At 45.2% G+C, this 20703-nt stretch overlaps 3 protein-coding genes across 5 annotated transcripts; all 3 read right to left on the reverse strand.

Annotated features, from left to right (window-relative positions):
* Positions 1 to 735: 735 nt before the first annotated feature.
* Positions 736 to 7520, reverse strand: entpd4 (ectonucleoside triphosphate diphosphohydrolase 4). Of its 2 annotated transcripts, none has more exons than XM_080003421.1 (13): positions 7469 to 7520; positions 6924 to 7053; positions 6638 to 6835; positions 6350 to 6555; positions 5576 to 5726; positions 4875 to 4978; positions 4668 to 4727; positions 4383 to 4513; positions 3658 to 3824; positions 3247 to 3571; positions 2447 to 2532; positions 2028 to 2189; positions 736 to 1935 (listed from the first exon to the last, which is right to left on the reverse strand). In XM_080003421.1, the coding sequence occupies exons 2-13, from the start codon at positions 6929 to 6931 to the stop codon at positions 1701 to 1703; spliced, it is 1833 nt and encodes a 610-aa protein (XP_079859547.1). In that variant the 5' UTR covers positions 6932 to 7053; positions 7469 to 7520; the 3' UTR covers positions 736 to 1700. The 2 variants fall into 2 exon arrangements, with proteins under 2 accessions (XP_079859547.1, XP_079859546.1); XM_080003420.1 differs by having other exon boundaries at positions 4359 to 4513.
* Positions 7521 to 8139: 619 nt separating this feature from the next.
* chmp7 (charged multivesicular body protein 7) lies at positions 8140 to 11844 on the reverse strand. 2 transcript variants are annotated; one of them, XM_080004658.1, is made up of 10 exons: positions 11179 to 11844; positions 10918 to 11089; positions 10537 to 10722; positions 10274 to 10395; positions 9954 to 10002; positions 9742 to 9861; positions 9547 to 9645; positions 9385 to 9439; positions 9170 to 9292; positions 8140 to 8978 (listed from the first exon to the last, which is right to left on the reverse strand). In XM_080004658.1, the coding sequence occupies exons 1-10, from the start codon at positions 11439 to 11441 to the stop codon at positions 8923 to 8925; spliced, it is 1245 nt and encodes a 414-aa protein (XP_079860784.1). In that variant the 5' UTR covers positions 11442 to 11844; the 3' UTR covers positions 8140 to 8922. The 2 variants fall into 2 exon arrangements, with proteins under 2 accessions (XP_079860784.1, XP_079860783.1); XM_080004657.1 differs by having other exon boundaries at positions 9077 to 9292.
* A 2207-nt stretch (positions 11845 to 14051) lies between these two features.
* On the reverse strand, positions 14052 to 19476 carry lgi3 (leucine-rich repeat LGI family, member 3; the record flags this gene model as incomplete). Its single annotated transcript, XM_080004274.1, has 9 exons — positions 14052 to 15712; positions 15804 to 15894; positions 15978 to 16142; positions 16243 to 16412; positions 16678 to 16749; positions 16917 to 16988; positions 17815 to 17886; positions 18425 to 18496; positions 19262 to 19476. The coding sequence occupies 9 exons, from the start codon at positions 19474 to 19476 to the stop codon at positions 14983 to 14985; spliced, it is 1659 nt and encodes a 552-aa protein (XP_079860400.1). The 3' UTR covers positions 14052 to 14982.
* Between the last annotated feature and the right edge of the window lie 1227 nt (positions 19477 to 20703).

Raw genomic sequence — 20703 nt, forward strand, 5'->3', positions numbered from 1 at the left:
ATGGCATTTTAAATATGGGATCCCGTATGATGATTATTTCCACGTCGATAAAAAAGCAGCCTGGTGCCCAGCCCACAATGGCTTCTATTTGACTGAAATATTGGCTTGATTTCAGCATTCCAGCGGTCTCATCCCCTTGTAGCGTCACCGTTTGTGGGTGTGTCAACAGAGCACTCACATGTATAGATGACTCAGCACAATTCGTCTGATTAAGAGCCCCTTAGTCAGACGCAACGTTATTACAGTGCATGAGCCCCCACAGCGGCATGAATACTGCAAATATACTCATGTAGTTGATATACTTCAATATATAACATTGGGATGTACTGTATGAATCATGTAACATTCGCTTTATGTGTTTAGCCTAGATTCTATATTGACCTTATTTCTAACTAATTTAATTTCATATGTTGATTATAACCAATGCCGATGTGTTCGTAATCTAGAGCATGTTTAAATACCATTATTGTTATATATGGGTGTAGATTTGAATATTTTTCTTTATTATTCAACAACTGTAAGAACAACTGTAAAGAATAGTATGTGGGAAAGAATCAATGGCCTTTCGGACATACTTTATAGTCACTTCAGTTGATGACCTCAAACATGTTTTGACTGTAATAGTTGCTTAGTAGAGTCAACAGAATGGATCGAAACAGTAGGTAGCGCTTTCTTTTTAGATAATCATGACAAAAAGCATGGAATATCAAAACAGATCTCCTTCTTGGGAAATCAACGGAGAGGGGTACCACAAACCCTTCATTATTAAATGCAATGAGCAAACACCTTTTTTATTGATTTAATCAGTGTAAACTTTTTTTTTTCTCCACAGCTATATGTGCTTCAATATATGATCCTCTTATGGCACTAAATCACCAGCTGCTGATTATCAAGCTCAGGGTAGATACCCCCAGAATATTGTTTTGGGTGGTGGTGAACCCACTCGTCGACTTAAACTACATGATCACAGATGTCGATACTCTTGACAGTGATAAGACCAGGAAAAATATTGCACTATTGTAGCATTTTAAGGCTACCTGTCCGGCAACAGAAGTATTAGGCAGAACGATATCAGGGGAAAACAAAATGTATTAAATAAAAAAAATCCTGCATATGATACCGTACATTCCTTCTACCGATAATAGTAATTATATTGTTTTTGTGTGACATGGCCCATTTAATTCAAATTGAACAAAAAAAAAAAAAAAAAAAGGAAAAAAAAAAATCGAAACCCTTTGTAATCATGCAGGTGATAAGGCAAGTGTGCCTAATCAAACAAAAGTATGGCATGTGTCAAATATTTAATTTGATAGGTTACCAGGCCCTCGTGGTGCCAGGAGTCTTGAATATAATAGAGCAGTGAAATCGATCCAGTCACAGCGCATGTCAGACAAGACTGTACCGTTTGCTTGGGTAGGTGAATCACATTTGTGGCAGGAAAAAAAAAAAAAAAAAAAGAAAAAGGCATCCATTTAAATATCAAAACACAATAAATTAACAAATATATATCATCAGACTAAACCAAGCCTTAAAAAGAACCCATCAGAGGAAAAGTTGTCGAGAAGTTTGTCCGGTACCATTCCTCTAATCAGTGGATCGGATGAAGTCACTGAGCAGCGAGCAGCCTGGCATACTGAGTGGGGGCAGGCGTGTGTTTGGACAGACAGACAGACAGACAGACAGACATGCGTTCGTGGAGTTCAGAGGGTGATGGGGATTGTGGGCGAGCTGAGGCCCTCCTCCAGCCACGGGACGGAGGACGGCGTGCAGCGCTGGGTTGCGCGCCGCGAGATGCGGCGGAGGCGCAGCAGGTATAGCAGGATGGACAGCACCACCACCAGGAAGCAGGCGAGGAACAGATAGTGGTTGTTGACGAAGGAAAAGCTGTGTCGCCAGTGGGAGTGCACGGCCTTCAGGGTCTCCTGTTGTATGTCCCTGGATGGAGGCAAAACCAGAGCGGAGCGTTAGGCCAGGTTTCTGGTCTGGGACAGAGCGGAGAGAGCTGAGTGACGGGGACTCCATCTCACCTCAGAGGCAGAAAGCGCGTCCTGTAGAGAATGGCCCCCAGGGTCCACTGGACCTCCTTGTCATAGACCAGAAGGGCAGTCTTCAGACTTTTATAATCCGCAGGGAAAGAGAAGCCTGAGTGCAAGACCTCGTAGATCCACGCGGATTTGAAACACTGGTACCTGCAAACACGTGTGCACGATGATTTTCAGTGGCTTGGTGGTTAATTGTTTATGAAATAGTTAGCCTAGATCTGCAAAAGGGTTAACGCTTGAAATGCATTTTTGAGGCCATGATATAACAACATTTGTGTCATAGTTTGCGTTAGAGTTCTCTTCACTTGCACTGAAAGCAGCTGCCAGATAACATAAGTGTTTAGGTTCCGCTTTTGAAGTCGGACTCCTGCCCCCTTTTTTTTTTAGCTACTTGCGCCACTTACTTCAGTCTGTGAAGATCAGCATGCGATGCATATAAACCAGAGTCAAAACGGTCCTTCAGCGTTTTCCACTGGGTGGCACAGTAACTCTGTGGAAGTTGAAAACAACAGCTTTTCTACACTTATTACGACATATTACGTGTGGGCAACTCTAAAATGTTAAATCCAATGTGCTGCTTCTAAACACAAACAATCAGTGACTCAATTTGAGAAACACTAAAACCTGTCAAAATGATGCTTATATAGATTAAACTGAGCTCACAACATGTGAAGAATCAACAGATATAGGTCTATATTCTGAGAGCATCTTCCTCCTGTAACATGGATTACAGTTGCTACACGGTCTAGCTGAGTGACGGTTGAAGGAGGTCTGCTATTTCCATGTATACAGTACTTCTATCCAATTTTAATTTAATCTCACAGTTTACGGCAGATTGCTTTGACCATTCACAAAGGGCTATGTTTTTTGCCTTGTGGTGAAATTCCACTTTAATAGCGAGCGTCGACCTTCATTTGGGGTTTAGAATAATTCGGGTAAAAAGGGCAACTTGATAAGATGTCCAACATGTCTGAACAAGGTCTGCGGTGGTGACATCTTTTTATGAAGAATATGTAATAAACACATTACGTAAAATTGCATTCATGTGTCATGGTCTAAAATTTCAATTTGCAACGACAACATTATGGAATAGGTTGTTGCAAAAAAAATGTTTCCAGTAGCAGTCTTCCAAAATTACGAAACGTGGCCGTTGTTCCATAAGGCGTCATCACAACCCATGTCATGGCTTGTGCAACGGGTTTACCTTGGCCGCCTGGGCATATTTGGAGGAGTTATAGTCTCCACCCATGCGGAGCACATCCTCGGTGCAGTAGTAGAACTCGGAGAAGCCGTAGAACTGGCTGTTGTCGTAGTCGATGGCCGGCTGGTAGACGCCGTTGAGGGAGGTGTGGGTGTCATCGGTGCGGTTGAGGAACGGCTGCAGCAGCTGCCTGCACTGATCGAAGTCTCCGGTGCCGCCCAGGTGGAGCCGCTGTGCCGGCGGACCCACCTCGTCCCGCAGGTCGGGGGGCAGGCACGGGTCCAGCAGAGGGGCGTCGGCCGTCTCCCCGAGTCGCTGGCCGAGGAGCCTGGGAGGAACAGGGGCACACTCAGCCGGACCGTCGCAAACAAATCGACGGGTGAAAGTGTGCGGCTCTCGCAGCTCCTTTCTCACTTGTTTCGCGTGGCGGTGTTTCGGACGAGGCCGTCCTCGTATCTCCGGCGCGCCGCGTTTCCCCCGAAGCCGAGGAAGGTGGACACGTACACGCGGTAGACGTGCTCCGTGCGGTGCGCGTCGCACCCCAGGTTGAACTCCGCCAGCAGGTTCTTGGCCACCTCCTCCTGCGTGACAAGGTGCAGATCAGCGAGGGAACAGCGAGTGCTACCAAGTATATCCATGCAAAGACACCGCCTCGGGGCAGTCAATCATTTGCAGATAGCGCTCTATAACTTTATTTAATTTGACATTTACTTTTAAACCCATTGGAGTGTGCAGCATAAATGAAAACATGGAAACTATGCTGTTTAGAATTACCAGTACATGATCAATGGACTGGCTTTCAATAGTATACTTTCACACAATCCAGTAAATGCTGCGTTCGCTCGCATTGTATCTGGTCAACTATAAGTAACACACTTTATATCTTCAATTCCTATCATGGATCAGGGCAGCAGGCTTACAGGAGGCCTTCAATAGTGTTGGATGGAGACTTCAACTCCACAGGACAAGACAAAAGATGCAAATAGGTTTAACCGGGAAATGACATTTAGGGGGGTGGGGAGGGGGGAGGGGGGGGGGGGGGAGAAGAACAAAGGGTGAGTGGCAAAAATCAAAGACGGCAAAAAAAAGAAACTGAATTGGTTGTGGATAATAACCTGTTGTGGAGAAGCAAAGCTTACAGTTTTGGGCACTTCGTACGCAATCTGCGTGGACACGCCACCCATGTCCAGGACGCCGGCTGTTCTTTTTCTCACCAGCGCCTCCTGCTGGTCACCACCGGGGAACTGTACCTCCACTACTGCCTCCCCGTCTGGGGAAATGAGGGCGCAGCAAGCCTGAACTCTCCACACACCACTAGTATACATTTGTGTCTAATTTTATGCCTTTTGAGAATTGAGTCGTGAATATTCAACTTAAGAAGACCTACAAATTCAAATAGGAATAAAAATAAAATATGTACTGACCATTGTGCACATGGTTAAATCTTCCAAGGACAAAGTTTATTCCAATCCATGCGTACACACCTGAAATGATTAACCATAAAATGTTATTTCCTTTACAAGTTTTGTTTTTTTCCTGACAACTAATGCAAAAACGCAGCGTAAAAAGTAAATATGTCAAGAATAAAATTACTATATTTATCTACAGATTTTAGCGTGAACCTTGTTTACCTTCCTGCTTGCCAGAAATTACTTCCACGTGAGAATCAGAGAAGAGGAAGTTGAAATTAACAGGAATGTCCGTCCGCAAATCCTCAAGAAGTGCTTCTTGTTGACTGGAATTAACGGAAAAACAATATTTTTATTATTTATGTAACCCAAGCCTAAATTACAGTTGTAAGAAATACTGTAATAAATTTAGCAAACATGACTCAACTATGACCTTTGAGTCTGACCATTTCCTTCAATTTGGATCACAGAATCATGACCGATTAAAAATAAATAAATAAATATAAAACAAGCAAAACACACTATTTTCTCTAAAATTAATTGACAAAATGATTTGGTCTCCACAACTAATTTTCACTGTTAACAATGCAGAAACTCAACATACCCTTTTAAATCATAAAATAAATATTAATGAATCAATACTGTTTTAGGAATCATTTAGGAATTCTTTATAGAATAAGCGAAGATCCAGTATTTTTTAAGCTTTTTTTGTTCTGCTAAAAAAAAAAAAACAAACAGGGAAAAAGGGAAAAAGGGGAAATGAATATGTGGACACCAGAAGATATTTGAAAATGTCAACAATTCTCTGGAATAAATTGTGCATTATTTGAAAAATAAAAAAATAAAATTCAAGGGTGCCAATATTTTCAGTTTCAACTGTATCCAAGTGATGACCGTGTGTGAAGCGGCGTGGTTTACTGTACCTATCAGGCAGGATCCTCATTCCAGCTGTGCACAGAATGTACAGGGGTGTTTCTTGGTGCTTGTTTTTTGGGATGTGTTGGGCTGCGAAGCTCAGCAGTGGATAAATGTAATCACTGGCTTTCTCAGGTGTCACGGCCAATTCAGAGATTCCTACAAGGGACAAGGCAAAGGGATGAAATCTCAACCGCATGTCATACAACAACAAGCATAATGAAATAATGTCATTAGCAGAAGGGTTGAATTGCCTTTTTCTTTTTTTTTTTAAACCATTCTTGCGCTGGTGCATAGTCATATTTTATTGTGTACAGTAAAGTTGTATTGTATAGTGCTATATATTTCCATTTTCTTTTATATATTTTTATTCCACTGCTTTATTATTATTGCCTATTTTTTGATGTAATTCAATTGTTGCTGCCAATGCAATTTCCGGGGATGAATAAAGTATCTCTCTCTCTATCTACACATTACTGGGATTCGGAAACCATATTTAATCCATTGTAACAGTCGTTTATGACCTTTATAAATAATATTTGCATAATATCCCAGTGAAGCAGGAGAAACAACATGCATTTCTGGCAAAACATAAATGTATTTTATGACAAGAATTTGAAAGAAAAAGTATGGTCATGCAAAAACAATCACAAAGAAAAATAGTAAAAAATTAATAAAATAAAAAAAAGAGTCAGTGTAGTGGTTATGTATGGTACCATGGGATGAGGAGAGTTAACATAATAACAATTGTTAAGAATCCAAACCTAGCCTGTGAATATTACCTGGTTTGATCTTCATAACCACTGGCTTGCGGTGCTGATCTCTCATTTGCCTAATGTCCAGCAGTTCGTGAGGGTTACCGTTGTGGTGGGGCCAACAGTAAACAAACACCCTGGAGCCGCTGCTGCCGCAGTCCACCACAAGGCCATAGTTCAGGTTGGGATTGCTTGTGTCTGTCGCCTCCACATCCGTCACTCTCGCCAGGTGTCTTCAAACAACAACAAAACAGAGAAACGATTAGATTGTTCCGAACAAAACTCCACGGCCATGCTGAGTTGCCAGCGATTTACCTGTGGAAGTGGTTCTCCTTTTCGATCCAGCCGGCGTGGCCCTTCCCGGTAACGAACAGCAGGTAGAGCAGCCCCGCCACGCCCAGCACCAGGCCGATAAGCAGCAGCTGTCTGAGGGAAGGCAGCAAGAGCCGAGGGAGGACCTGCGACGACACACTGAAGTGCCAGGACGCCGGGAAAAGGCACGAAATGCTGATCCTGCCAAAAGAACGAGGGGTCAAGTTTTTAAGAACGGCAGCGCTGAACATGTTAAGGTTACGTGGGACGGTGTGCGGCCCGAACCCACCTTCCCATGATGCGGATTGGCCGCTCAGTCAGTATGTAGAAACGTGTGACCCCCCGGCTGACCGCGATAGGCGAGATGACTGTGTCCGGAGCGCCGTGTCCTTTCCTCCATCGCAACCCATAGTTCTAACCTGAAGACATAGACAACATCCAGGAAATCTTGCAGGGTTTCATAAGAGGCGTAGTAGGGGGGTAGGTATTAGGTAAACAAGGCCCGAGTTGATTTAGAGTTTCCAAACGAGTGGACTGGACTCGTACAAATTGGAAGTGAATTGAAAGTGAAAGGTAAAATTTAAAGTAAAGGGAAAATTTAAAGTGAAAGGTACAATTGAAAGTAAAGGGAAAGTGAACGGTAAAAATAGTGTTGTGATGCATACACAGTGTATCTGACAACTCAACGGGGGGGGGCACTTGGCATGTGTTACCAGCATTCTGTCAGCGACTAATAGTCAGCAACCAATGCGACGGCTGTGCGTGTTCATGAAACGAGGCCTCCGCTTTAAGTGTTAAAACCTCAAGCCCTGTCTCCCAGAACAGCGAGCTTACCTGGGTGGCTAGATGCTAGCCGCTGCCTCAGCGCTGCCATCTTTCCGTCGCAGGTCTCCAGAGAATGGGTCTCCACTGGATGACGTGGCGGTGGCGGCCGGGCGGGGTGCGTTCGATTTGGTCTCCAGGAGAGAGTCGACCACGTGGTTAACTTTGGACGTCGTGTAGTATCGTAATATTGATGTTTTACTTTATTATGCATCGTGTATGTGTGTGTGTGTGTGTGTGTGTGTGTATATATATATATATATATACACACACACACACATATATACACACTATCTGGTTCTCACGAGAAACTTTTGAACACCGAATTTTGAACGTATCAGGCTTTGTCTGTTGACATACTTTACTGTTATATAAACAAGAGCTAGAAGCGCAGTTCCACGGCTGGTGCGTTCAAGTGACCTGGGAAATAGGAAACGTCGCTTGCAGAGCGACTCCTACTGTTTTGGACTGATCAGAACTTGGCTGTACTAGGAACCATATAAATGTTTTAGATTTCACAGTAATATTGTATATTTTCACGTCCATTAAAAAAAAAAAAACCCGTTGGGGAAAAAAAAATGTACGCAGTGTTACTTTGTTTCACTATCCAGCCATTCGAGGTAAACACAAATTATAAACTTGGAATGACAACACAGCAAATTGAGTTGTTCAACAACGCACCACTGATTAAAATACATTTTATTTTGTGAAACATTTGGTTAAACACGCGTACACACGTGTCAGAAGGCCCACTGCACATTGAAAAAAAGGCATTCGTGTAATAATGGCTATAAAAATCGTTGGCATGTTGGTTATTTTTATATCTATATTTGGGAAGGCCACTGAAAACACATTTCAAAGGATTACTTATGACAGACATTTACCAACAGCGATAAACACAGTTTAGAAGACAGTTATTCAAATTATTCCGTCAAAATATTACCAAATGAAAAGCTTTCACTTTCGTGGCATCCCAGAAAAAAAAAAAAAAAAAAAAAAAGTTGATCTTTGACGCCCAAACCCCACCCCGCATCTCATCATTTAGGGATAAGAGTTTTGAAAACCAATGTCCAGAACAAACACACAAAAAACACAACAGCAAAAAACATGTTGATCCTCGAGACCCAAACCCACCCCAGCTCATCATTTGGGGATAAGTGTTTTGATAACGAATCTCAAAAGTGTGCTCACTATAAAAACAAATTCAAAAATATTTCCTCCAGGATGCCACCAAAGTAGCATCCGGGTTTCGTTTTCACTAACAGGAGAGAAAGTGCCATGCTGTTTGAACTTTAATTCAGGTACTCGACCGCCAATCACCTTCCCAACTGTTTATTCACTCTTTACTGTAAAATATTGTTATAATCAGCTTTTATTTTTAAGAAATAAAATGTTTGCTTAACAGTTGATTAAAAGCTATTTCCACTCTAAGGCCCAATGTATCGTGAATTTTTCTATTGGTGCCGTCACTGGGCAGGCTCGAACTTCTTAGTTGGGGGTGTTGTTTTCCTCTGTTCACCGTCTAAAGAGAGATGGAGAGGATTGTATGTTACTTCAGAGCTCTTGTGAAAATATCAGTGCACCATGAGGAGAGAGATTACGGTAGGATGGCCACCACACCCAAGTCTTCGAGGGTGAGGCGATTCAGCTCTTCCTCCAGTTGCTCATCAGTAACGTTGAGGAGGCCCTGCGGCACTGAGGGCAAATGGTTACCTGGCTCCGTGGCAGGGGACAGGGGGGTTGATGGAACTTCAGGTAAGGGACCTGAGATGTCAACCACACTATCTTCCGCCAACAAAGATTTAAGTTCCTCCTCTAATTCATCCATGTCTTCATCTGCAAAACATAATTGGAGGGTAAACTTCATTATCTCCGCAACATAAAATCTACAGAATGCATTTAAAGATACAATACACTATGTGGCTTACCTGCGCCGGACAAGCCAGCTAGGGTTTGATTTGCCTCATCCTGAATATCACAAAGCTAGTGAAAGAAAAGTAAACACACAAAAAATATATAATTGTGACTTAAAAAAAAAAAGGTAAATAGAAAGACTTAAATCAATTTCATTACTGAAAATATAGTGTTACCTCTTGGATTTGATCCACGAGTTTCTCTGCACATTCGACTGTCACATCTTTCAGAGACAGTCTCAGGGCTGCTATACCAGACTGATACGCTTGCAGGACCTAGAAGCATTCAATCACAGAGTCATCTGGACACCAGCGACATAAAGCTGAATCCAACAGTGAGCTGGAACATTGTTACTGATTTTTCCCTCTTACCATCTTATCAGTCTGGGACTGGGCAACTTTGTCCAAGATACTTCTAATGGTCTCAAGCTGGGCAAACAAGTTGTCCGCTCTCTTTTCAACCCTCCTGCGGCTCTTTAAACACCTCAGGGCCTGTGTAATAGGCACTGTTCATGAGCCCTGACAGGCTAGGGAGATTATCACATGAGTGTGTTTACAACTGAGTATAGTCAATGACACGAAACCTGAGATTTCCTCCCTTCCCGAAGCTGCGCCCTTGCTTCCTCTCTGCATCTAATTGTTGGCAGAACATAGCATTAGATGAGAGTACAACCAAGTGACCACCTGGTAAAAATGTCTAAATTCAAGTCATTCAACTGTTAACAGCACAACATTGATTTATTGATTGATTGATTAAATATATAATCTAGACATAGCACTACGGAACGATCCTGTCCTGAAAAAAAATTCACTTTAGGGTTGACATATTTAAACCCCCCCTAGCAAAGAGTTCCTGATATGGCACGACAAAGCACTGTTGAAGTTCATATTTTAAACGATGTACTTGTCTGCCTCGAGAAGCAGCGCCTCCATCCGTTTGTCCAGCAGTTTCTCACTGTGCTGAAGCTGGTAGATGCCAATGTCCACGTCACTGATTGGAGAGACAGGCTGGGAAAACTTAACAATCTGTCAAGAGGGGAAGATTAGACAATACACGATTCGTCAGTGGCGATACTACCGCAACAAATGTTCTCTTCTCAGCAGGCCTGCCCTGACACAAGATGAAGGACTAACAAACTTTACAACGGCTCGCCAGTTACACCTCACCTTCTCGCCCTCATGCAATGTGACGGTCACTCTCTTCTCCCTCTGCAGCTGCAGGAGGGCCATGCAGAGGGTGCTCTCATCGGCACAAAAGTCCGAGGAGAGGTCATAGAGCTCTTGGAAGGACAGGAGAGAACGCCTGCTGAACGCACTGCTTCGGTACGCATTGAGCAGTTCTGCTGCCTTTTTCTGCAAGAGAGACAAGATATTATGTGGAATCGGTCCGGTGCAGTGCGTCCAATACTGCAGACACTCTACCCATCAATGTGAAAATGACACACCCCCACTTATGACTACAACCCCAAGATACATCATATCCTCAGCCTGGGATCAGCTGCGCTCTCCCCCACTCCACTACGATGGAAACGATTTCAATCGGCATACCTTCACGAGCTCGAGAACCACGAAGGACTCCTCCAAAGGCACCTCGCTGCTTCCCAAAAGAGCGGAGAAGGTCCATTTCAGGGGCTTCACCAGCAACAGGCCCACGCCCCAGGAGAGCCAGCCCGAGTCCACGTTGGCAGCAAACTCTGACTCCCGTTGGATCTTCCCACATCTGGGAAAAAAAACCAGACAAGACACAATGAGGAGGGTCCACTTAGCTTGCCACCCCCCCCATCCAACACAGAACTATAAACAGCTGACCTGGCCATGTTGTGGACCACGACAGCCAGACCCAGCGGCAGCATCCCCTTCCTCCGGAACGCGTTGTTCAGCCCCTGCAAAGTGAAACACACGGCGTTCCGCGCCTCGCAGTTCTGTATAATAAGAGAAGACCAGAAGGCCATCTTGCTGTCCCAGTCCGCCGTGTTGACGTCTCGGTTCTCCTTGAACTGCGAGAACATGAAGTTCATCCGATTCGTGTCGTCCCACTCGGGCGGCAGAGCCCTCTTCTCCGCGTCAGACATTTGTTTTGATCAACACTTGAACGGTTCCCTAAAAGGTTTGTTGCGCTAGTCCGCGGACCGATGTGGAGCTGACACCCGCCAGGGGGTCCCAGAACCTCATCGACAAGCACAGACGCCAAAACCGGTTCTTTAAAGGTGACGAAGGCAAACCCCCCCCCCCCCCCGGGTGTCGACGCTTCGCAGCGCTGGCTAAACAACCGACACTAGCATGAAGCAAGGGGGAGCGTTAGCCTGGTGTGGCTAAGCGATCGACAGCTTCCTCCGCCAGTTAAATGGTGGTGCGCGAAGCCGCTCCGTGCGTGCACTGCGCCCCGCTGCAGCTCCCGAGCGCCTTTCTGTCCCACTCTAAACGGGGAACGGGGACGTCGTGCTGCGTGTTTGGAACTCGGAAATTCCGCCTCCGGGTCCCATTCCGGGTTCCGTTGCCTCCGTTCTGGGGGGGGGGGTAAAAAAACATGGGACGCCCCGCGGTAAATTTGTGTTTCTTTGGGAAACGTGCGAATTACACAGGCTTACCTAGACGTTGCCAGAATTTCGTAGAAACTAGACGTGTTTTACAAATAAAACGCCACCGAAAAGGGGACTTCGCTCGCCGTTAACGCTGTGTGCAGCCATGCGACTGTGACGTCCGATCCCTTATCTCTGAGAGCTCGGATCCTCGAGATAAGTTCCCAAAATCCCGATTTGGAATTTCGGCTCGGCCCTGCTCTGCTGCCGGTAGGGGTTCGGATTATTCGGAATTCTGACGGCAAAGGAGTGCATCGTAAACCCTATTGTGCAGTGTGGGAGTGATATGCAAACACCCTATTGTTATTCTACGTATTATAATAATAATTATTATTATTATGCCATTTTTCTCACCAGTCGTTTTTGGTTGTTTTTTTTTTTTACACAATTTAGCACGTTCAGAGAGATTGCTCTCAGTCGTCGAAAATCTAAAATTCGGGACCAATCGGACCGTGCGTTTTGCGCCGCCAACAGGGCAACGCTGCAATTCTCACCTGGCCACATCTCACACTCCGTTCATCCCACCGTTGCAAACCACCATGCGTCTCCTCGTGGTTACATTACATTACATTACATTGCATTTAGCAGACGCTTTTATCCAAAGCGACTTACAATTGTTCAATCACCGACGGACGCAGCCATCAGGAGCAATGAGGGGTTAAGTGTCTTGCTCAAGGACACTACAGCATGCTAGCAGGAGGAGCCTGGGATCCAACCAGCAACCTTTAGATCACTAGAAGACCAGCTCTACCTCCTGAGCTACCATCCCCATCCCCAATAGCGTGGTCTTGGTCTTGGTTGCGGTCAATTCCTTGTGCTCCCATTTTTTAAATTATAATTTTTTTAAACATCATCCACAGAGTTTTGAAATCCTTCTCAATATGGCAGCCACAGGTGCCAACGTATTTTGGACATCGCTGCGTAAACAGGAAGAAGGCACATCTGCTCAACACCTGGTCCAATTTTCCCAAAACTTGATTCCCGAGTCCAGTTTTCTCTACCGAATCTACTGCCACTTGTTGCATCCGGTTGACCTACAGGGAGCGCTATACCAGAAAATTCATGAAAATGGTTTCTACTCCTTGACAAGTTTGCCCGATTTTAACGCAACCATCCTTGGGCGGGCTTACATTTCTACATGGAAAGCCCAAGGAGTCAAGATGAACCAGAAATTTTTTTTACATTTCTGCCCACGGGGGCTGCTACCCTCGTTATGTGAAAAATGCAACACTGAATTGGCCAAATCTCCCATGCGGTGTGACCTACAGTCATGTGTGTGGTGTCTGATGATGCAGCTCATCATGGCAAATAGATTTGCTAGAGAAATTATTGACCTCCGGCTTGACCATTTCCGCCATTTATGAATTGTCTGAAAAACATACTTTTGAGACTTCCTCCTAGGCCATCGGTCCAATGTTCATGAAACTTGATCTGTTGTGGGTTGGTTTTTTTTTTAAATCATTTATTGTTCAACGTTATTAAAAGAGTTCCCTAATTCCAAACAATATGGCAGCCACCGACCTCAACGTTTTTGCAAAAACGCCGCATTAACAGGAAGTAGGAAGCTTGTAAACGCTGGGTCCAATGTGAACCAGACATGCTTTTTTAGACTACGCACTATTTATCATGAGATACATTCAGTTTGGGTCACGCGGGTTAATCCATGTGACGGCCGGAGGTCATAGAGTGTGCAAAAATTGATGCACCAATAGTGTTCTCATAGTGTTCTCATAGAACCCATGGTCACACTCTCAAACATGAGCATCATTTGCACGTTTTGCTCTCTGGTCCAATTTCTTCAGCGATGCATCACTGCTGCCTTGCTGCTGCCCCGCTGCCGCCTCGCTGCTGCCCCGCTGCTGCCTCGCTGCTGCCTCGCTGCTGCCTCGCTGCTGCCCCGCTGGAGGTCTGGTTTCAGGGTCGAGCTATATCACAGCTATATTTATTTATTATTATTATTATTATTATTATTATTATGATATCTATTCATTTATCTATCTTTCCATTTTCTAGTTTTGCTTTTCTCATCACCGTTAAGAAAAAATATATTTTGCAAATCCATGTACAAAAACCTTGGTGCTGAACAAAATATTTAGAGGATTTCTGATTTATTCGTTTCTCTGTATTGCATTGTCGAATATAAAGAGATGCTCATTTGAATGGAACAATTTCAATTTGTTACATATGATCGGGACATCATTGACGACCAGACAGATTTCAATGCAAAGTTGAAGTGATTTGATCCAATGTTTCTACTTACATTTGTTCTGCAGTTTGAGAGGATCTTGAGCACGGTTCAAGGGACATGCTTGTTGCTCTATTTGTTACCGATCCATGTTTACGAGATGCGACATGAGATGAGACAGAGGATATGGAAAATAAGAAAATAAGGATGCACGTCAATTAAAATGTAAGTAAAATAGCGTGAATCTTCACAGACGTACGTTGCTCATATTCAAATAACAACACAGTTGGAAAAAAAAAAATTACAAGAAGAACAAAGATCAGTATTGCTTCTTCGATATCAAGTTTAGTCTACCTTTGGAATATCGGTCCTAAAGCTGCATGCAGATTGCTACACTGGCAACCTATGTCATACCTATCCCGCAGTGTTTAAATCATTGGCCATACAATAATCCATTCAATGTGAATAGTTAAGTCAACACACATGCACACCATTTATACTTATATATACAATAGCCTACACGGCATAGGCGTTTCAAAAACAATTACATGAGCGTGTTTGGCAAAATATGTTGTTGCATGATGTTGCACAATGACCTAACATTTCAGGCATGTAACCGACACTAGTCTCTTCAATCATTAGTTGTCAAATGTTATGGAGCATTGCATAAGGAATATATACTGAAAAAAACCCACGTTGATCATTTCATTAATCGTCTCACTTCAAATATTGAGCGGGACAACAGGTTTTAGTCAGATGGCTTTAGGCAAGGTGCAGTCTCTTCTTGATATGGCACATGGTTATAAATGCTCTTAGTGACGCCTTTGCAAGGCGTTTGTTGTTAGATGTCTACTTGGCGCTGAGATCGACCACCAGGTGCTGGTAGGCCAGCGTGTTGCCTTTGAAGCTGGCGGCCAGAAGAATGTCCTTGTTGTCCACTGAGACCAAGCTGAAGGCGCGAGGGGCTCTCATGTTGAGCTCCTGGAAGGGCTGGAAGCGCTGTGTGAGGTCATCCCACAGGTAGACCCTGGAGAAGGAGAAGTCGCTGCCCAGCAGGAGGTACTGGCGGAGACCCACCGTGAAGGGGTACACCGCCATCGACCCGCGCGACGGGAGGGTCTGGATCTCCACGAAGCGCTGGCCTTCCCAGCGAAGGATCTTGGAGTCGCCGATGAAGCGAGTGAGGCAGAGGTACAGAGCCTTCCGTATTGTGAAGTGCTTGACCATTTGCACGTCGGCCAATTCCGTGATTTGGGAATAGAAGGTGAACTGCTTTTGGCTTCGGTTCCACTGGTAAACCATCGGCGGCTGAGAGGCGCTGGAGAGGATCAGGTGCTGCCGACCGCCAGCGTCTAGAAACTCCACGTGTGTGTCCCTGTGCCACTGGTGGAGGGACTGGTGGGAGTAGAAGCCGTTGCTGTTCCAGCGATAGATGCTGGTGGAGCCGGCCTTGGAGCTGTCTGCCACGACAAAGTACCACTCCTCATCCAGCTGGAAGGTCTCCACGAAGTTAGGCTTTCTAACCCGAGTGGTGTCGATATCCTGGATCTTCACAAAGCGCTGTGGGTCTTCTTCCCACCTATAACAAAATGTCAAGCACACCTTTAGCACGTATTACAAATAAATTATGACCAATATAAATAAGAATACACGTTTAAAAAAAGTTTTACTTGTAGATATGAGAGCCTCCAAAAAGTTGGGCCACGACCATGTAAAGTGTGTTGTTGATCACCACAGGCTTGCAGTACACGGCAGAACGGGCTAAGTAGAACACAGCATATTCAGCCTTAACAATAAAAATGTATATGGTATGTATGGCACTTTATGCTCAGTTATCAACTCACAGGTTATGTTGTGGAACCTCCTGAACATCATCTCCACATGATCCCACACATACAGGGTGCAGAAGCCGGAATCCGGCTGGGCAAAGGCCACAAACTGGTCGCTGTTGAACTCATAGGACTCCACAGACACAGAGTGGAAAGGGAAGGTTTCGTAAACGGCAAAATCTGAGGCAGAGGGACAGAGGATCACCAGACATTTGTGAGGATTTAACCCAACGTGACATTTCCCTCGACGTCACTTTTTCCTATTCAATGAAGGGCAAACCTGCGCTGATGCAATTAAAGTCCCGTGGGGTGAGATCGTGGATCCTGCGCCCTTGGAACTCAAAGGGGCTGGCGCAGTAGATGGCCGGCACGGTGGTGTTGGTCTTCTCCATCCAGTCCACCAGCCACTTGATTTTGCAATCGCAGCGGAAGGAGTTACCGCGCAGGTCTCTGAGTCACAGGTACACAAAGGGAGCTTGTTCGATCCAATAGTACTCACGCTAAAAACACAGTCATAAAATCCCTTTCTTTGCCGACAATGTGATTTGTCAGCATGTATGAGCCAGTGTATGAGCCAAATTATTTTTATAAAATATAGCGTCTATTGCAGATGACATTAGATTACAGTGATGGTCCCACCAAATGCTTGCGACACCACAACCCCAGTTCTGCACCGGCAGGTCAGCAGCAAAAATATCAATGCGGGAACACTCACAAATCTGTAAGGATGTCAAGGTGCTTGAAGAGATCTCTTGGCAGAAGCTGTAAGTTGTTATTGGACAGAGACCTGAGGGTTTCACCAAGAAAGAGCTGTGGTCAACGTTAGAAATGTATACACAAAATAAACACATGATACATAACATGTCAGCGTTAATGAATGCAAAACGACACAAATATCCTCTTACAAATACCAACCGACAACTGCTCAGTTTTATTAGAAGGGAGCGTACTCACAGATGAGTCAAGGATTTGAGTCCTCTGAAGGTATGTTTGGACAGAGCCTGGATGTCGTTATTCTCCACGAAGCTGAAGGAGAGAGTCGGCTTTCAGAGAATGGATCGGTCACACTTGACACACGGATGACGCGACCACTGCATAGGTTCCAAAAAGTAATCCCTTGGCCAACCAGATTTTTCTTTGTTTACCTGATAGTTTGAAGTGGTTTTTTTTTCGGTTATTACAGATGATCAATCATTTTGTTTCGCACTCATGGGTGAATTAATAAGGTTTGATGTTTTCTTAATGTTTCCTAACCGTTCTAATGTCGAGTTGGGAAACATCAGACTCAGCTAAGTGAAATGTCAGCGCCAGTGATGAAACATGACGAAAGTATTATAACAAATACATATTGCATACAGCATTGCATATTCGAGTGTTATTCCTCAGTCAGCATCATTTGATCCCACTGTGCCTTTACAAAACATAGCATGTGCTCTGTATGAAGATTCTCTGGAGGAGGCTACCGGTGAAAATATTCCTTTATTAGCATTCACACCGGGTAGCTGGTGCCAGCTGGTAATGCAGAGGCTGCTGCCAGAGCCGAATAAATCACTATATACTGTTGAGCCTGAGCGGCCTTTGGGACAAGCTGCAACCCAGAGCCACCAGCAAACTGGTAGTTTCTAAAGCCCATCGGCTCGCAGAACGCCATATTTCGCTCTGTTGATTTACTCTAAAAAACAACGCTTTGATGGGATGGTTGTGTTCACTTTTACTCGAAGGCGATTCTTTCCATGCTATGGATGCGAGCAGGTCTGCAGCTCTGGAAAGCCCGTGTGAAATGGCGTGGGGGTGGTGGGGATTTAGATTAGATTCCGTTTGAGTGGAGTCATTGTCGGTACGAGACGCTTACAGGTACTGGAGGTGAGAGAGACCGGCGAAGGCGTCGTCTGCAACCAGAGAGAACGTGTTGGAGTTCAGCAGACTGTGGTAAAAAAGGAAGACACGGACATCGAATCAAAATCGACCTGCGGTATATATTCAATCACTGCTAAAGAGAAACATTCACAGTAACACACAGCACACATTCTCTTGACTTCGCCTGTGGACACACGCAGACGTCGGCACGTGCTGGGCTACGTGCGCACACACTCGATGGCATCGGAGCAGACAAACGGCCTTTTGTCTGACTGAGCAGAATTGAAGGGAGTCAGTCATTGGCACGGACACTGATACAGTACAGAGCCACTTTACTCATTACTGCTATGTCACCACTGTTTTCAATAGCCATTCATTTTCTAGTGGCCGCAGTCCTTTCACTGCAAGTGGAAAAACGCGTCTGCATTTTTTATGTTTTTTTATAATCACGTACGTACGTAACAAGTGACACAAGTGATAAACTGTTCCATTAGAGGGTGAAGTGACGGACCAAATCAAACGCCGATTCCCAGTGTCTGTTTGAAACATGGAGGGATAGGTAGGTGAGACGGGGGGAGGCCATTTTGCCAGTTGCGAATACTCACAGGAACTGCAGTAAGTGTAAATGGGAGAAAGCTCCTTCTGGGATGGTGGTGAAGGCCGCGTTGACCATCGTCCTGTTTGGAAACATAGAAGAGTAGTCTTATTGATATCTGGAGGCAAGTGGTCCCGGCTCTGGATCTGCTTTGACGGACATGGGGATTAAGAAACGTATTAACCGTCCTCAGTTTGGATGGTTTTAATATAAGGCAGGGTCCAACTAGGACGCAGAGCTTCCTTATTCACTTGTTCACGTCTTCTCCACAGTGAAATGAGGCCACCCACACCTGGCTGTGGCCTCGCACTCCCACGACCGCTCACCCATCTGCCAGAGTTATAATCAATAGGGTCAATATTAAGCGTTTAAGGTTAAGTGTTTCCATCTCATCATGGGTGCTCCGAGCCACTCTCCTTAATAAATCTCTCCAAGGACATAAGGGTCCTCGCTGGAAAGATATGACATCTATTGTTAGTATCCCTCCTCCTTCTGGGAGGCTCCACGCAAATTCACCACTGTGCTCCCCTGCACGGTATCTGCTGCCAGGCTCCTGGCCACTGGGGGTATCTGACTCCTGTCCAGCGATGAAGACACGTGAGAAAAAAAAAAAAAAAGTGCTAATTTTGTCATCTGTGAAAGAGGAAAAGTGCTACGTGTCAATCCTTTACCCATCGCAATATGAATCATGGATGACTCTCCTAGCATCTTCTGCACTGTTATTACATTACACTGACCTGTACAGTGTATGCCCCCCTGCTTGATGGACACGGTCAAGTATATTAAAATAGCTATCAATGCAAACTGCTTCATTTTAAGTTTTGACAGACGGGGGGTGTTTACTCACAGAGAGATGATCCCGGGGGGGAAGCTCTTGGGGATGGCCTTGGTGTCCACGCAGAAGGCACTGTCTTTGGTGCAGGAGCAGGTCGCAGGGCAGCGTGGGATCTTGGGGGCTCTCCTGGCTTCCAGCGTCCCCGGCAGGCAGGAGAACACACACAGGCCGAGCAGACAGATCAGCCTCAGCCGTCCCAGAGCCCCTCTCCAGCCCACATCCAGCATCTTTTCTCCTCAGGTGATGTGTTGAAAGATGGTGAGAAGGTGCGTGGTACGGTGTTCTGGAAGTTTTCTGCTGGTAACAGTCAACCTGCCCGCAGCCCGAGCAGCAGTAGCAGCAGCAGCAGCAGCAGCAGGTTGGATGAAGCCGAGCGAGTGTTGAGGGAGAGACAGAGCATCAGAGAGAGAGGGAGGGAGGGGGGGGGGGGGGGGGGGGGGGAGAGAGAGAAAGAGAGAGAGTGAGAGAGAGAGAGAGAGAGAGAGAAGGGGGGGGGGGTAGCCTCTCTCTGCAGCTTCTCTGAGTCTGTGCCTGCTCTCTCTCTCCCTCTCTCCCCCTCTCTCTCCCTCCCTCCCTCTCTCTCTGATGCTGTGTGTGTGTGTGTGTGTGTGTGTGTGTGTGTGTGTGTGTGTGTGTGTGTGTGTGTGTGTGTGTGTGTGTGCTTGTGTGTGAGACTGCAGGGATGCAAAGCTGCTTTCTCTGCACCAGGAACTGTATGCAGTGCCGCTGACACTGAATTATTTACCGTTGCACACACGGTAACCTTAAAAACGACTGCAAGCACACAGGGATGGGAGTGAATCTCTCGATGGCCGCAAGTTTAAAGTCTTGGTTATACACCGGCCATGAACCCTTTTTTTTCCCAAGGGTAACACCTTGCCAACCAACAGGGGAACCAAGATCAGAGTGAGACAAGAGGGATATTATTTTGTGTGTGTGTGTGTGTGTGTGTGTGTGTGTGTGTGTGTGTGTGTGTGTGTGTGTGTGTGTGTGTGTGTGCACATAAAAGTGCACTTTCTCAGTCCAGACTGAACCATGCAACAGATGTTGATGTGAAGGGTTTTTGAAAAGCCCACACCCACAGACGCTGTAGAAGTGCATGCATGGACATGATCCGTTGATGAAGTCAACGCAGTTGTATGCGTTCATTTAGATCTCATTTACTGCAATAAAAAAAAAAAAAAAATGTAAAAAACTATGTTAATAAGGTAGCAGCGCCTAAATTAATCAACAATTAGGTGTAGTTTGACCTAGTAGGCACCAATATGTAACAAAAGGAGGAGCCTTGTCATGGGTTATCTTTGGCAGTCACTACTGCAGAGGCTGTGCGAAGCTAGTCGGAATAGGCCATTTTTGTTGAACTTGTGTCTCCTGCATAGTGAACAGCAAGCGCAGACACTCAGCTGCTCATGCAAACCAAAAAGGGAAACTTGGCGGAGGAACAGTTTCCTAGA

This window comes from Zeus faber (genome assembly GCF_960531495.2).
Source record: "Zeus faber genome assembly, chromosome: 7".
Classification (NCBI taxonomy): Eukaryota; Metazoa; Chordata; class Actinopteri; order Zeiformes; family Zeidae; genus Zeus; species Zeus faber.